The sequence below is a fragment of the Gallinula chloropus genome, assembly GCF_964237585.1.
Source record: "Gallinula chloropus genome assembly, chromosome: 1".
NCBI lineage: Eukaryota > Metazoa > Chordata > Aves > Gruiformes > Rallidae > Gallinula > Gallinula chloropus.
The window spans coordinates 185,511,261-185,529,422 of record NC_140085.1 but is presented as its reverse complement, the minus strand read 5'-3'; the positions used below and the strand labels follow the sequence as shown (position 1 = coordinate 185,529,422).

At 39.0% G+C, this 18,162-nt stretch overlaps 1 protein-coding gene across 1 annotated transcript in view; it reads left to right on the top strand.

Moving 5' to 3' along the window:
* COG6 (component of oligomeric golgi complex 6) overlaps positions 1–16,805 on the top strand; it is a gene marked incomplete at its 3' end in the record, with an annotated part of 57,371 nt that extends 40,566 nt beyond the window's left edge. Inside the window, exons 14-19 of the mRNA XM_084276997.1 lie at positions 6,231–6,362; positions 6,905–7,072; positions 9,008–9,115; positions 10,642–10,695; positions 12,541–12,620; positions 16,658–16,805. Coding sequence (XP_084133123.1) covers positions 6,231–6,362; positions 6,905–7,072; positions 9,008–9,115; positions 10,642–10,695; positions 12,541–12,620; positions 16,658–16,805 — 690 coding nt within the window. The remainder of the gene's footprint in view (positions 1–6,230; positions 6,363–6,904; positions 7,073–9,007; positions 9,116–10,641; positions 10,696–12,540; positions 12,621–16,657) is intronic.
* Between the last annotated feature and the right edge of the window lie 1,357 nt (positions 16,806–18,162).

Below are 18,162 nucleotides of genomic sequence, written 5' to 3'. Positions count from 1 at the left end.
CAGAATGTGTTTTGGCCAATGTTAGTGATCCTGTGCTGAAAGGTAAAAATTTTAGCTTTCTTGGACCCAGCTATGGGTCTACCAGCCATTGTAGTAAAGATGAGAATTACAGCTTCAATCCTTATGTATGCTTTTACAGCTTTCCTTTGATCCTGCCCTAATAAATCAGTTGTTTAGGGATTTGGGATTCTACTTGTTCTCATTGTCTGGATCTAACTAAGAACAGCCTGATACATATTACCATTTTACAAATGATGATAAACCCAAGACAAAATAATAAAAGTAATTATCAGAGCAATAGAAACTGTTGCAATGAAACTGGAGGCAAAGTTCAGAGTACCTCATGCACTGGAGTGGATGGGCTGTTCTTTCAGTTCTCTCATGCTGAGTCCACTGGTGAGACATTTTAACAAGCCAGTTAGAGTGAGGCTTACCTATGCCAGCATGTTTTACTGGACCTGCCAATACATGAGGAGAATGGCAGTCTTCAAGCACACCTGCCCTTGCTTCATTAGTACTCCAGTATAACTACTGAAGGAAGGAATAATTACAAACACTGAATCAAATGGAGTGAGAGTTATCATAAGGGTAATAAAGAGAGATGATGCCAAACTAACCTGTCATCTGCTGTCTGAGCTATTAGAAGACTATTAGTAGAGTACCCCAAATCAAGTTTTGGGATTGTTATTCCTTAGTGGTGTTCTTTTTAGAGTAGGTGTGTGTAGATTAAATGTTGGGATTGCATTATCTGTTAAGTTTGTCAGTGGGAGAGGTATTAAAACATTGCATGGGAATAACCATAAACTTCTCCCTCATAATTTGATTCCTGTCAGAATGAAACCTATTAGGTTTCTGAGAAAGGAGATAATGGGGCAGATTAAATGAGACTGGATGATGTGATCTGAATGCTCTTGTGGTTTTTGAACAGATCCGTGTGAACAAAGCAAAGCTTGCTGATGGCTTTTCTTCTGAGACCAACTTACTAGCTGAAAGGAAAAGCATGCCATTAGGCATTCTACTTTGGTGATCTCTGTAGGGTCCTAACAAGGCTCAGAAGAGCTTAGGACAGCTTCTCTGAAGCTCCTCTGGTAGATGTACACTGAGGTTTTAGACTGCTGCTGTTTAACTATGATGGATATTGTCTCAGTTTGTAGAATGAACTTCTGTACTTGACGCTATTCAGTTGTAAGTGACAGGATGAAACATTCAGATACCTTTTTACAAGGTTCCATGTATGTAGTGCTTTGTTTCCACCCCCCTGCCAGCAAGGTCCTTAATGTATGGTATTCTAAGCAGTATTTAACTGTGAAGTTCTGTGTTTAAAATTACCTTCTTGTTTTATTTAATACTACTATCACAGAATTGCAGAATGGATGAGTTCAGCAGGAGCCTCTAGAGATCATCTTGCTCAAAAAGTGTCATCTGGGGCAGGTTGCCCACAACTGGTTCCAGTTGAGTTTTAATATCTCCAAGGATGTGGAGACCCCACAGCCTCACTGGGCAACTGTCTCCAGTATTTGACTGACTTCACAGTAAATGTTTCTTTTCCAGTCTTTCATTCTGTGCCCATTTCCTCTTGACTTGTCACTGGACACCACTGAGAAGAGTCCATCTCCCTTTTCTTTATCTCTCCTATAAGTTATTTATACACAGAGATAACATCCCCGCTTGAGCCCACTCTTCTCCAGGCTGAACACAGCCTCTCCTTGTGTGGGAGATCACAGAATCACAGAATCACAAGGTTGGAAGACACCTTTGAAGATCATCAAGTCCAACCATTCCCATCCTATGCTAAACCATATCCCTAAGTACCTCATATACCCTTTTTTTGAACACATCCAGGGATGGTGACTCAACCCCCTCCCTGGGCAGCCTGTTCCAGGCCCTGACAACTCTTGCAGTAAAAATTTTTTTTCTACTATCTAAACCTGCCCTGGCACAGCCTCATGCCATTTCCCCTTGTTCTATCTTCTGTCACCTGGCTGAAGAGACCATCGCCCACCTCTTTACAACCTCCCTTCAGGTAGTTGTAGGTGGTGATAAGGTCTCCCCTCAGCCCCCTCTTCTCCAGGCTAAACATCCTCAGCTCCCTCAGCCGTTCCTCATAGGATTTGCCCTCCAGCCCCTTCACCAGCCTGGTTGCCCTTCTCTGCACTTGCTCAAGGATCTCAATGTCCTTTTTATGGTGGGGAGCCCAGAACTGCACACAGTACTCAAGGTGTGGCCTCACCAGTGCTAAGTACAGGGTCACAATTACCTCCCTAGAACTACTGGCCACACTGTTTTTGATACAAGCCAAGATGCCATTGGCCTTCTTGGCTGCCTGGGCACACTGCTGGCTCAAATTCAGTCTGCAGTCAACCAACACCCCCAGGTCCTTCTCTTCCTGACAGCTCTTCAGCCAGTCTCCCCCAAGTCTGTAGTGTTGCATGGGGTTGTTACGTCCCACGTGCAGCACTCTACACTTGGCCATGTTAAACTTCATCCTGTTGGTCTCAGCCCATAGATCTAGTCTGTTCAGATGCCTCTGAAGAGCCTCCCTACCCTCAGGCAGATCAACACTTCCTCCCAGCTTAGCATCATCTGCAAACTTACTGAGGGAGCATTCAATCCTTTCATCGAGGTCATTGATAAAGATGTTGAATAAGACTGGACCCAGGACTGAGCCCTGGGGGATGCCACTTGTGACCGGCCTCCAGCTGGATTTGGTTCCATTCACCACCACCCTTTGGGCCCGTCCATCCAGCCAGTTTTTAACCCAGCTGAGGGTCCACCTGTCAAGGCCAGTGGCAGCCAGTTTCTCAGTCAGAATGCTGTGAGAAACTGTGTCAAAGGCTTTAGTGAAGTCCAGGTAGACCACATCCACAGCCTTCCCCTTGTCCATTAAGCGGGTCACCTTGTCATAGAAGGTGATCAGGAGATGCTCCAGTCCCTTCATGAACTTTGTGGCCCTTGGCTTGACTTATTCCAGTGTATCCTTGTCTTTTAATGTTCAGCTAGGATAGTATATATATGGTTTTAATTACTTGCCTGTATAGTATTTTCAGTATTTGCAGGTGGACCTACGAGCTTCTAACAAAGCTGTTTCTTAATATCTGTTCCAGTCCTTAATAGAATTAAATGTATTTATAGGAACAAAAGAAAATTGCTTCTTTTTTTTTCATTCATAAATGAGAAAAAGAGACAGCTAACATAAATGCACTCTCTTCTTGACTGTTGATACTGCCTTTTTCCTGTATTTTCCTTTGTGGATTGTTAAATACTTCAAAACATCCTTTGAGCTACTTGCTCTCATAGAGAAGCCTGCTCTGGTTTGTATATTTGGAGGAAGATTACTGGCTTAGTAACTCTTACCCACTGATGGATATGCAGAACTTTAAAGAGCAATACAACCTTTTATACTAAACCTTATACACAATTTTTAATGTCCATTGTAATTTTAGGTGAATTCTTTTTGGGTTTGTGTATTAGATTTTTAGAACTGGGAATTAATTCTTGTTTTCTTTGAAAGGCTGAACAGCTGATTGGCCTTGTTTCTGCATAACTGAACTGCTGGTCGTAAATTATTAGGTGGTCCTGTGTTGGAGTATGCTTTAAGGCAGTTGAACTTGCTGCTAAAGAACTTCTCTGGTAATTTTTTTGTTAGCCACTCTCTGTCTTGCATCTGAACCAGGTACTTCAAAAATAGAATTCAGGCTGTGTTTCAAATCTGCTTTTTTGGAAATAGGATGAGTTACAATAATATTTTAGTACCTGTAAAAACATTCAGGGCATTTTTATTTTAATTAGAATAGTTATTATTTCTCATGAATCTCATGACAGAAGGTTAATCTATAAATTAAAGATTTTTTTTAAATTTTCCTTTTTAATTCTGAAAAAAACCCCATCAATCTATAGTTATGTGCAAAAGTTAGAATTTTCAAAATGAGTATAGCACTGCTCTAATTTTCCTTCCATTTACTGATAGTTCTGCCTCTGTTGCAGCAGTCAGGAATTTCAGGCTAACCCAAATAGTATCTAATGATCTAAACCTTTATTCCTTGCCCTAATTTCTTCTCTCTTAGTGTCATTCCTTGCTTCCATCTAGAAGACAGTGGACTTTAAAAGAGCAGATTAAATGAAAGATGAGGCTAATTAAGAAGCTTCTGACCATCAACTATTTCGTGAGACAGAAATTCTGTGCAAAGAAGCCTAAAATTATCATTGCCATGATCTATGTGGTTGTTGGATGTGAAAACTCCATCAAACTCTAGTCTCAAATTAATGCCAAAATATCCCTGAACACGGTCCAGTTCAGGTCTGGGAACAGTGTGTTCAGGGCACAATCAATACCCCTAATAATAAGAAGAAACAAGAAGGAAGTCACTCAGTGTTGTAAATTTCAGTAAACTTTGTTACTAATCAGCACTGAGTAAGTGCCTCTCTCTGAATTATTGTTACTTTGTTGCTAGAATATTTGTTTTATGCTTTCAAGACTGCATAGGCTGAACAGTTACTCTTCTCTGAAGCTGTTAGATTTAGTTTTCCTTTAGTTCCTCGAATTCAGTATGCTGTCTCTTGGAACGTGTGGATAGAGGAACACTTTATATTCAAAAGGATGCAAAAAATTTTTGTTTGCTCTGTCTTGGTACCAGTGTGGGGACATGCATGGTATCTCAAATGTTTTGAAACACAAAGTGTGAAACCTAGGGTCCAAAGAGAGAGAGTAGTTTCTTCTTTCTCTGGTGATGTGTTCATTAGATTAATTTCCCTAAGGGTTTGTCATGCTCCACTCTGCAAATGCCTCTTGGGCTCTCCATGGTTTCTTTGGCCATCAGCCTCTGCTTTTTTGTGCTTTGAAGACTCAGACATCCATGGTGATGTGCTGTTAATCAGTAATTCTCATTTGGGAAGACAAGGAATGTGTTGCCTGTGGCTTGGTGTGTCCATGCAAAGCTGATGCCTTTTCTTATTGAGCTGGACACTTGGGAGCATTGAGAAGTGAACCCTGCTTTGCTCTGTTGCACCCAAACACCTTGAGTGGAATGCACAGGCCAGTTTCAGGCTAGGGTAAATTTAGTTCCCCTGCGTCCTTCTTGGAACAGATTTTGATTCAAAGTGTCCATTAACTCTGTGTTGCTGGGGATCTCCTTGCTCCCACGTGATCCAGACTAATCTCTCTTTTCCCTTGGCTAAGCAGGAGATGGGAAGGTGGAAAGAGGATTGTTGGCAAAGGGAAGGAGGCCAGGAGTCTGGGCTGTAATGAGGGTCTGTAGGAAGCAGGAAGACAGTTTGAGGCAGCGTGGAAGACAAGAAGGTGCAACCATGTTTGGAGTGTAGCCTGAGGAGTGTGGGTTGGGGAAAAAAGATATGTGCTAGGTTGCATTGTATAAACATTTTATGAAGCATTTGGTATCCATTTGTCTGTTATAAAGAAGGGCTAAAGTATGTGAGCCTGCGTTAAAGATAGTGTGGAATTTCAGTTCATTTCAGGTGATACAACTTTTCATAATTTGACTCTGAAAGCTGATTTTTCTATAAGATTTACAAACGAATTCTTTCTGGTTTTTAACCATCTGTGATTCCTACTTCTTATCTTTGAGGTAGGCCTGACTTCCACTTCTTGCAGTATTGTTGCAGTTTATGAAGGTGTACTTGAGTTATCTTGTACCCAGTTTGTTTGTATTTGCTAATTTGAGGTTAAAACTTGCTAGGGATTAAGACTTTCCATCTGTGACTACAGCTCTCATACTGAGCATTACAGGGTATGTGCAGCCATGTCAAGAAGATGACTTCTTCATTCAGATGTTGCAGTGTGACCCTAATATCCCAGAGTTCTGCATGCACCAGATTCTGGAGTGCTTCCAGGAGGTCCTGCTCAAAGTAATCTCAGTGGTGCCAACAATGTGGCTATTGTTTGGTATCTTAATTTAGCAAATGTATGTTTATACTACCAAACCCAGTAGTATTTGGGTTTCTCTAATCTCTAGATTACAAAATAGGCAGTCTGAGTGACGGGACAGATCTAAATTTGGCTTGTTAGTCATTGAATGGGATGGTTATGTTGGAAAGTTGTGGGCAATTATTATCTGAAACAGTCTTGGTTTGTCTAGTGTCATATTAAAGTTCGTCTCTGCGTGGATACATTTAATTTTATTATTAGCTGATTGCATTTGTGCTAACAGTTTGGATGGTGTTCGCAGTAAATTATGCTTTATAAACCCCCACAAACAGGTAATCTTGTCGTTCAGGTTGAGCTCCCACCTCCTGATCTTGGCCCAAGCTCTGCACTAAATCAGACTCTGAACTTGCTACGGGAGGTTCTGGCATCTCATGACTCATCTGTTGTTCCACTGGATGCCCGCCAAGCTGACTTTGTGCAGGTATAAGAATGACTGCTCTGGGGAGGAAGGAGGGAGAGGGAGGGGAAAGTATATCTAAGTCAGTCTGGGTGCACAAAAGATGGGTGAAACATGAGTCTTTTTTGCCTGGTCCCATTTTGGAGCTTTCTAACAAACCCAAGTTTGCAATGTGAATAAGATGGTGACTAACAAAGTGGATAATTACAGTACAGTATGGAGTGCTACTCTTAACACAGTATCTAAATTGTGTTATCCAATTACAACTCCATTAAGTAAATACACCCTCAAGATTGCACAATTACCAATTATCTAATCTGGGTTACTCTTCCTTCTGCTATGTTAGAATCTGTTCTTCTTGGGTTTTTATACCTTTCCCATCACTATGGTAGCTGATCACCTGCCGACAAATCCAGTAGAAAACTGCTTTCACAGTTGGAAACTCTCATTTCTCTTTATTCTGCTTTGGGGAATAAATACGTGATAGAGACAGAATGAGCTTAGAAGCCTCGTGTGACATGATTTTCTCCCTCCCCTGCCTCTTTTCTGTGTGTTTTCTATCTTAGGTTCTGTCTTGTGTGCTAGATCCGTTGTTACAGATGTGTACTATGTCTGCTAGTAATTTGGGCACAGCTGATATGGCAACCTTCATGGTAAATTCTCTTTATATGATGAAGACTACTTTGGCTCTCTTTGAATTCACTGACAAACGTCTAGAAATGTTACAGTTTCAGGTAAGCTTTAACAACCCCAAAAGAAAATGAACTTTACTGCTGATTTTTTTTTCAGACTGCAAGTTGTGGTGTGAACCTGTGTATCTTTGATAATGTGTGCTTTGGGTCAATTCTAAATCAAGGAAATGGGATAAAAGGGATTCTTATCAGACAACAGAAGCAAATAGCAGATATCAAAGTTTATGGTACTCAGCATCTTTATTGTATGTAGACAAAAACTGATTAGATTTATTTTGGTTTGAGTGCAGATAAACCCACACTGGTGAAAATTTTCATTACCCGAATCGTTTCAATATTTATCTGCAAACTTTGTGAGAGGTTGAAAGCTTAGGCTCTCAAATGGTTGACTGTATTCCATTTTATAGGTAATCCTAGATCATCATCTAGTTTTTACTAGAATATAGTACAGCTGAAGTAACTACTTCAGTCCTTTTTCTATCTTTCTGTTCTCATTTGTTCAGTTTCACCTAAGGTGCCAGGATAGTAGCTCCTATGTGGTACCAGTTTGAAATGGAAATGTAGTTTATCAAGGATTGACTTGGGGAAACTTACGTGCTGCCTGTTTATAGTTTTGCTACATGAACATCTCTGCAGTATATCCCAGGAGTGATTATGGAGCTGGGGGGGCTTGGAAAAAAGTTAAAACTCCTTATTTGAAGGTGTCAGTAAAGATTGGCTGTGAGCCATTTTTTGCGTTCTACTCCTAATTAGAATTTCTAGCACCTTTTAGCTCTGAAACAAACAAACAGACAACCCCTCCAAACTGTCTGGAGCATTTCTAATTTCTATTATCAGAGTTTCTTTTTCAAAGTAAGTGTTGCAATTGATTTACCCTTCAAATAAGCACAACTGAAGGTTATGCATTTAATACCATTTACTTTCTTCAAACGTTTTACAAATACAGGAACAGACTGAAAAAATATCTTTGAGATTATACATAAGTAGGTTATTAAAGTGGAGTTAGAATGGCATATTTAATAAGAGAAACTTTTTTCATAGAAAAAAGAACTCTCTAAGACAGTTAAAGTCTACAAATTGAAATATTAAGATTTCCCTCATGATTTAAGAAGAAAAGTGCATTTTTCCGAACAATTTTAGGAAGGGAAAAGGTGAGCTCTTGAAATGCCAGACATGGAAGTCTTACATTTTACTAGTTTGATAAATTATAAATTTTTGCTTTTCTTTAGGAGTGGAAGAAAAAATAAAAGAAATGTGGGTAGTTACCTGTAAAAATGAAGTAATAATGTATATATCCCCAAATATCCTGTAAAACTACTCAAACTGAAAAATGATTGCTGCTGCTGTGACTGGATTTATTGATGAGGTTTCTCTGCAAAGTGAAGATTATACTAAGAATGTAAAATGCATGTATGACTTTTCACATGAAGATAATGAAAGCAAAATTGATAGCTGTAATTTCATTGTGTATTGTTCTTTCAGTTAACTTTTTCCAAATGTGTTTATCAGTATTGAATCTAAAAGCATTACTAATTATGATTTTCAGTTTTCCTTTCCTTGTGAAAGACTATCTCTTCTGTACATTATAAAACTGCCATGCTGTTGTCAATATTTTCAATAAGAGTTGGATTATTTTTATCACATATTTTCAGAGTACTATATAAAAATATATATATACCTATTTTTAAGATAAGAGCTGTGGTATTTTTAAATTCTGGTGATGTTGAATTTACAAATGAAGAAAAAAAGGTTCTGTTAGACATGAAAGAATTACCAATATTTTTATTTTTGGCTCTTTATAATATGGAAGATGTAATTGGATAAAATAACTAAGCTGCATCTATTTGTGTTTTGTTCTTGTTTGTCACTCTCTGTCAGGGTTTTTTGTGTTGTGTTTCTAGCCTTTCTAACCCCAGACCTTGTTCTATTTAGTACTCTCATGTGCATTTTATAAGTATCTTATGCTTAAAATTTCAGATTGAAGCTCATTTAGACACACTCATAAATGAACAAGCTTCCTACGTGTTAACAAGAGCTGGTCTGAGTTACATATATAACTCTGTGCAGCAACACAAGCCAGAACAGGTAAGCTTCTGTAACACACATGTTGAGGAGGTACTGCATACTGCCAACTAGAAGAATTTTCTCACTACTATTTTTGCAAATTAAGATTCCTCTGAAAGTAGAAACTCAGTGATATCAATTGATTTTTCTCACGGGACCAGGACTATTGGGCAGAGGCTCTTTGCAAGTACAGGTTTCCCCTATGCTGTGTATTCAGCAAGCCTGACAGGTCTGATATGCAGCAGTCCTTCTGTGCAGCTTATCTGTGTACCATCGCCGGGCTCTGTACACCACAGACATCCTGTTCATTCTCAGAATAGCTGAGTATAGGTAGCTTAATGTGCTTCAAAAAGTGTCAGAGTCAAGCTGGCTCTAAAACACAGTGCTGGGTATGTATACCACTTCTGTGACATCTCGAACATACTGGACCTACTGTACATGCAACGTTCAGGTGTTTCCAGAGTGGAATTCCAGAGTGGGTGCCCTGCCTTTTTACTTTACTGCTTTTTGCTTCTGTGAAAAATCAGTAGAGGACTTCACCAGTAATTTGAAGTAATTCCTTCTTTTGTCCTTATGCATTTCTTTAGCTATTGCAGCACAAACGCAGTGAGATTCTGAAAATGAAAACTTCCAACTTCTTAGAGAGAACTGCTAACTGGAATTCAGAGCTCATGCTCTTCCTTTCTTGTGAACTGCAGTTGTTAAGATAGGTGCTAAAACAGCCCCTCTTCCCTTCAGATGTGCCTGTGTCCTTTTGTGATCTTTTGTGAAGGTGAAGAGCAGTGTATTCTAGAGAAAGCAGAGCTCTGTTGGAGAGCTTTATCTTGTTTCTTCAGCCAATAATTTTGCATAAAGTGCCCAAACTCAACAGATTTTAATGTATTAAGATGAATAAATAAATGTATAAATAATCTGATTAATAACTCAGCTTGGTTCCCTATTCATGAGCCTATCTCCTGTTCTAAAACTGATTTCAAATAGACCAGGGCAGATTGTTTGATGGAATATAGCAATTTTCATTTGTGTCTCTCCAGCTGCCTGGCTGCAAAGGTGACATCGTCACATGGTTTGCTAGGGGGTTAGGCAGCAGATACACACATTGTAATGCAGTACCTGCAGAGAGAATTTACTGGGAAGCAGGCTTGAATTCCTCCTGTTCCCAGAACAGGTGAATCAAGCTAGGTTGTCCTGTGTAATTATGGAACACCAAGGAGATGTGGTGAGTTTGTCGTTCAGGTTTTATCCTCAGCCTTGTAGAAGGTTTTTCTGGGGGGGGTTGATTTAATGAGGAAGAAGAAAGGAAAGGACTTGACGTATTAAGAAGTCAATATTTGGAATTTTTTATTTAAGAGAGCAGTAAAATACACAATTTCTTAACAACATTCCAATATTGATATGGTGATTTAGTTTTTAAATATTTAAAAACCTGTAGCAGGACCAAATAGCAATTCAATAGTGGACTGTTTGTAGAATTTATTATTTCGTACCTTTTTCCATACACTAGAATGACCTTTTTTTCCCACCCCTCTTTGGCCACTGATTCCTAGGGTCCTCTGTCCAATTTGCCGAGCATGGATTCCGTGTCCCTGAAGGCTGCAATGGTAAGCATTTCACAATTCCACCTTGTGGTGATGGTGCTATGACATGGGAAAGAATCCTATTAATTATGTGATGTAGTAGATACTCATCTAACTAGCCGTAGTCTTTAAGAAAAGCTAAATTACATGTCTGGGAATATTTTGTTCATTTGTAGTAATTTGACCACTTGAAGTCGTAAATACATAAATTATTTATGAACAGGTAGTAATAGAATGTTAGTTTCTAAGCCTTGAGAAACAGAACTTTACTTACAGGAATGTTATCCCATGAGTCATCTTAAATCGCTAAAAGCAAATACTTAGCTCTAATTAGTTTTAATCACTAAAGGGGTGTTTTCGCCTCTATGCTTTGAAATGTAGGTTCTGCTATCATTTATAATTTTAGTCCTAAGGCTTTGATTTTATGCAAATAGCTCAGCTAAACTCAGAAGTTAGGTGCTGGGCATATGTCACAGTTGTATTTTTTTAAGTTGAAAGCTACAATATATTTTAAAACAAATTATCAGCGGGTATTTTTTCTTAGGTGTCTGAAGGCTGTTTTGCATGGAAATACAATATTACAGTTCAGTGGGCAGTAATACATGATCTGACACTCTTCTTACTTAGCCAAGTGTAGCTTTATTCTGAAAGTTTACCTGTAAGTAAGGCCGACTCATCCAGCTCTACACGTATTCTTTCCCCACACCCCCCCAAAAAAATCTTTTAAAATACTTTATTTTTTAAAAAGGCCTTTGAAAAATTTGTATGTTGAATCCCTCCTGATTGTGTCAGTGTAGCCTGTTTTCCCCCTCTGTTCAAGTTTTAAAACAATGATTCACAAGCTGGTTGGATGAACAGAGCTATGGCACAGAACACTCAGAGATTTACTCAGAGCAGTGTGCATTCTTATCAATATTTATAAATTTTGCATTTTAATATCTTCTATTTATCTTGTCTTGTAGACGAACGAGGGATTTAAAGACTGTACCTTGGGGACCATCTCTTTAAATTATATATATGTAACTCTGTTATCTGTAGTGGTTCATGATGATTTCAGTTGAATAGTTAGAGAAGAATCCAACTGGTTTATTTCCTTCATTACTTTCTGTAATGCCTGCCTGTGTGAACATGCTTTAACCAGAACGGAACCCAGTATGCTGAAATCAAGCCCACATAAATCCCATCTATCGACCTGATCTGTTGGCTTCCCAGGATTTAAATCATGTGGAAGGAGTACTAGCAATCAGATTTCCTGCCTCCCAACTTAAACTAAAAGTTTACCAGGTCCCAGCCTTTTAGGTTGTGCTTACAAATGCTTTTCTAATAAAGTCCATTCCTGTCGCCCAGCTAAAGCTCCCTTGGCTACTGAATGAGGGTAGATAACCCCAGAAGGTAATTTGTGAGAACTGTGACTTCATTATTCATTTGTGCCAGCTTTTTGCGTGTTTACATGATGGATGGTTGTGGCTGTTAGGGTTTACAACCCTTCAGAAGATTCATTCAGTGTTCAGGAAGGTTGCCATTGTTAGATAAAGCTGTCTCAGTAATTCCAAAACTGGAATTATTTCTAGGTAACCTGTTCAGTGTTTGATGACACTCCTGGTGAGAAATTTTCCTCAAAACCTTAAAATGGTGGTGGAAGAGGTGCTGAAGTTAGACATTTGGCTTGGACTATTAAGTTCTACCATAAACTTTTGTATAGTATGTTAGGCTCTATCTTATATATATAAAAAGAGAATGTTTATAAGTAGGAAACTGTGATTTTAATGTAATCACTTTTCAGAGACCCATGTTTTTACCTATTTTCACCTAACAGCAAGTTTTTAATATGTTGATCTCGTATTCTCCTTCCACTCCCCCACCCCCCAGGCTCAGTTTGATCGCTATCTGTCTGCTCCAGATAGTCTGTTAATGTCCCAGCTGAATTTCCTTCTGAGTGCCACTGTGAAGTAAGTACCTTACCTTTGAATTTCTGTTATGCCTGCATAATGATCAGAGAGATGAATTTGATTAAGTTTTAATGGATCATGATGAGAATTCAAGTTATCATCTGTGACCATATTTGCATTGTCCTTCAGGTCACAATTCAGTTTTGTTCTCCCCTCTTTTGGAACACGCAGTGAGGAATATGTAATTCTGTAACTTTCTGAAGCAGTTACTCTTGATTTAATGGACACCATCAAAATGAATTACCTGCCTCTATTTTGAACACATTTTACTGTGTTGTCAGGTTTTTGCCAACTTAGTTGTGAATTGCTTTAGAACTATTTTATGAGCATTCCAAAGATATAAAATATGTGATTCTCCACTCAAGATTTGTTTTTATCCCCACTGCTCCATCAGGTCTAGAATTTTCAACTTTGTTGTCTTTTGCTATAGAGTATTGGCATTCTGTCTTATTGAATATTGGTCTAAGATACTCTTCACCAAATATGTTTGGGGCTTTTTTAGTGATTTCTTCTTTGAAGTATGGAAGCAAAAACTTTATTATTTATCTCTTCTCTTGGTTTTTTGAATGTAACTGCACCTTAAGGCAAGGGAAAGTGCAACGAATTTCTTTCCAATTAAATGTGAACCATATGAAGGCATTCTGTAATATTTAAGCTCGGAGAATTATATGCTGCACTGATCAAAAACTTTTCTTGACATTATTTTTCACACTTTTTTGAAGTAGGTGAGTTACAGAGTATACCAGAAATTGAGACTAGCACGACACGTTTTACGCAGTGCAACAATATTTGAAGTTTCATTGCTAGCACCTGTCCTTGGCAGGATTGTGTCACAGCATCTTGCAATTAAAAAACGACACATCAAGGGAAAAATACTTGTTGTTGAGAAGTTATTAGACTAGACTAGAATAGTTCAGTTGGAAGGGACCTACAATGATCAGCTAGTCCAACCGCACAATTCTCCTGCTCTATTGCTCAGGTTTTTGTCATCCAGAGGCTTCCAGTTGTGTGCCACCTACCTGCTGTGTGGCCTGGTATGGGGGATGTTAGAGCTCTTGAGTATTTCGTTGGGCCTCTGTGTGAGGGGTACAGATCCTGCAGCTCAGGACTCCGCTCCAGTACAGATCAAACAGGGTGGCTTGAGCAGTAACGTCAGTGAAGCATTGCACCTTCTGCTTCTAGGTGTCAAGCTATTAAACCTGTATTTTAGCTTTTGGTAATCTTTTTTTAATGTGGATCTATTAAAAAACCATAATAACAGCAAATGTATTTTGAAAGCCTCAATTTTTCACTGCGAACATAGAAGTGGTGTTTCAGAGGGAGGCTTTATACTGCCATAAAGACGCAGGCACAGTGAAATTACATTGACTTAATCTTTCTTCTGTCAGATGAAGCAAGGTAAGCTGGTCATGTATGCACTCTCAGCCATATCCCCTTAATAAGCTTTTTAAACCTCTCAGCGCAATTTAAGCTGAATTCATGTTATCTTGCAAAAAATGGGCAGCTGGGAGGCAAGAGGAGAGCCTGTGTGAGGATGATTGCCATAGCTGCTGCTGTAGCTCAGCTAATATTCAGGAGTTTATTAATCAGCTGTAACTCAGTGCTATAGATGAAGTTCTGCTCAGAATTAAAGAATAAAATCTGTTAGCTCTCAAACCTGGAGCTTTAAACACAGCAGTCCTTCTGAAGTTGAAATACCTGTTTACAGAGATGCGTATTTGTAGAGTCACAGTCTTGATAGTCAATATTTTCTGTGGCAAATAAGCCTTCTAAATTCAAAAGCTTCTCAAAATTAAAGCAAAACATTTAACCAGTACTATAATTTTAATCTCTGGCTGTAGTAGTTGAAAGTTTCAATTAGTTTTGCAGACTTTTGATGTCAGTCTTGAAGTCTTCTTCCTTGAAATCACCTAATTGTGATCCTGTGTTCCAGTGCTTGAGCTGGAATGCAAGAGTTCTTTGGTTCTCTAAATCAGACCACATGCTTTTGATAAGGGACCCCAGTGTATTATATACTCAAGTCGCAATATCATTTAAGCTTAACAACTATGAAGAACATTCCTTCCCGCTTTTGCCAGTACATGCTCTTGTCTTTCAAATTCCTATGCTTGTTCAAAAAGTTTTCAGCTATTTATGTGGCTGTTGTTCTTGTAAAGTTCCTTTCATTTGTGTTGGATCACAGAAGCTGAACACTGGAATTACCATTTTTAGAAAGTGCTGCCATTTGTGTTAGTAATAAAATGTATCATGTTGCCTTGGCAACTGAAATCCTAATGTACTGATTAATGACATGGAGGTTATTTGATGGAAGGACTCGTTGGATGCTGTTCAGTCCTCTGGAATATTTTAATGCACTTTTTCTTTTAAGTTAATGTTATTTGATGCAATACAGTTAGTTTTATATGAATTCTGTGTTCAATACCTCCTTAAATGATCGTCAGGTTGCAGTAGCTCAGTGATCCCAGACTGTGATCTGAGACAGGCATGACCACCTTGAATACATTTCCCTTATAATAGCGTTTCTAGATTTGCTGTTATGAGGCCAGTCTTTTTTTCAGGTATTCTAAAGACCTTGTAGTAACTGGCAATTGATCCTGTATACCCAAAACCTGGATGCTGTAATCAGAATAAAATGCAGGTTTTGTCTTTTAATCTTCTTTCTCATAGCTTCCGTTTCTTACTACTTCCTGAGAAGACAAAGATCTAAGCACTTGGTCTTTGAGATTTCTTTAACTTGTCGATTCCCAGCAGTTGGTGAATTCAGGCCTGATGTAAGCAGATGCAGTTTTGGTGTCTTTGTTTCGTTTGCTCCGTAATACAGCAGGGCCGAATCTGGATTTGTGGTTACCTTGGTTTCCTCAGCTTCTCCTGGTGTTCCACTTGCACGGGTTTGGCTGTAAAATAGTTGTAACTACTGTTCCTGAAAGATAAAACTGCATCTGCAACTATAAATACATCACCATGGTGATTAAAGTAAACTGATTCAAGGGGCAATGTAAAAATCAAAATACTAGCTTGTCTTCAAGAAATACTAAACTTGCCAGTTAAATTTAGCATCAAGTCTCTGTGTGTTGATACTCATTGAGATCCAGAAAAATACCAGGACACAGACTTCAGAGCATTGTTGCAGAAGTCTGCAGCAGCTGTCACTTTCAGCTCTTCCTTTTTGACCAGTTACGGAGTCAGGTGCTATCAAGATAAAGCAGGTGGAATGTATTTGCTGGTAGGTGAAAACAACGTGAGCATTTACAGAGGGCAGCAAGAAGCCATAGTAGGTAGAAAGTAGATCACTAAGATTTTCGGTCTTCTTACAGATGCAAGGGAGTGCAGGTGAAAACCTAACATGCACAAATTAAATCCTTCTGCTATTTTTTTTCATGATTGCAGAAATAAAGAAGCTAATTTCTTGGTTATCAGGATCATATATGAGATTACATACAGTGCAGAGAGATGAAGAATCATAGAAGCATAGAATCATAGGGGTTGGAAGGGACCTCAAGAGATCATTGGGTCCAACCCTCCTGCCAAAGCAGGCTCCCTTGCACAGATAGGCATCCAGATGGGTCTTGAATATCTCCAGAGAAGGAGACTCCACTACCTCCCTGGGCAGCCTGTTCCAGTGCTCTGTCACCCTCACTGTGTAAAAGTTCTTCCCCATGTTGGTGCGGAACTTCCTGTGCTCTAGTTTGCAGACCACTTGTCCTGTCCCCACAGACCACTGGAAAGGGGCTGGCCATTTCCCCCTGCATCCCATACTTAAGATATTTATAAACATTGATTAGGTCCCCCCTTAGTCTTCTTTTCTCCAGGCTGAACAGTCCCAGCTCACTCAGCCTTTCCTCATAAAGAAGACTTCTTTAGTTTTGAAACTTTTTAATTGTTCTCAGAGCTGAAGTGAGAGGGCTTTCCAATGTAACTGGCACTGATTTTTCATGGGTATTTTTAGCGTGTATCTTTAATTCCTTGTATGTGGCACAGTTATATTCCCCACAATTTGCTAATTATGTTTTGGGGGTTGTTTTTGGTCTTTTTTATAGGGAGCAGATAATAAAACAATCAACTGAACTGGTCTGCAGAGCTTACAGCGAGATATATGCAGCTGTGATGAATCCTGCAAATAACTATAAGGATCCAGAAACCATACTACACAGATCTCCTCATCAAGTTCAAGCACTCCTCTCATAGTCTTGCTTCCCCCAGGTGTATCAGAATCCATAGTTCTGTATTTTTTTGAGTATTTGCATTGCGTTATTTTTCCATTTTGAATTTTAATGTGTAACTGTATAGTTAAAATGTGTAGGAATGCAGGTCTGTTTAATCTGTTTGGCAGTAGTCTAGTCTTTCCTGTGTCCTTGAATACCTTCTATAGGCCAGAAAATAGAATATAGATTAAAAATTATTTTAATGTATTCCTCTAATGGAAATGGACCTTGACAATATGCAATCTCTTTGAAAAAGAGAGTAAAGGAGAAAGAAGCTTTTTCCTTGCTGTACATAGTCCTTTCAACCAGAGATTGCACCAGTGTCTCTTACGACCTCACCGATATTTTTATTTGCTCTTTTCCCCAATCTTTCACTCTTTTTTCTCAGCCTATCATCAGTAAATGGTGATAACTGTAATTTTAATAGAACTGATATACTTTGAATGTCTCGAGTCCATCGCTTTTACAGCTCATAAATCATTTCAGAATACTTGATACTGTTTTTCAAATCCTGTTAATTAAATCTCTGGGGCAAAATGTGTGTGCTTTGTTGGTAATCCATTATCATTGTTAGTTCTGGTGTTTTCTGTAAGGAAAAGAAATATTTGAGCTACATGCTTGTACATAACCTGTAACGTAATGCTTTAAACTATTTGTATAACTTTGGTTTACTGGAAGGGTTTTGTTTTAGTGCAATCATTCCATAGGAATCCTTGTATCATTTGAAACTTGCAGATCTCTTCAGGCTGGGACCAGTAGCAGTGTAGGGTAGGAAAGCCGTTTGCACAGCGGTACGGCTGTTCCTCCTTTGCGTGTGCCTGGGTTTTGTCTTGCTTTATTTAAGTACAGCCAAAGTCCATCTGCTATAGTGCAACCATTAATAATCCACCAGGAGATGTTCGTGGTTTCTGTGTCTGCAGTGGTGCTCCCAGGAATTACAGTTAAGTTCATCTGTCGCAGCCAGAGTTTCTCCTGGGAATTACGTGGGAGAGCCCTGGTGTGTGGTTGTTCTGGGCTGATGCAGAGAAAACCATGAGTGAAGGTTTCATTTCGTTCCTCCTTGAGTGCAAAGCTGAACCTTCTCTGTTGTAGAAACCCTGATTATCTAGAGTTAAGATTTAGGGGACTTTGGCTTCCAATAAAAGAAGAAGACAGACAAGTAGGACGCTTGTTCTTTGTTGGGCCTTAAGATAGTTTTCTGCAAATTCCTTTGAACACTTTTATTTTTCAGGAAGGCCTTGTTATAGAGAAACCTCCAGGAAATCAAAAGTTAATAAAAAGAATCAGGATGTTTGGTGTTTTGGGGTTCTCTCTTGCAGGTTTTGTTTGGGTTTGTTGGG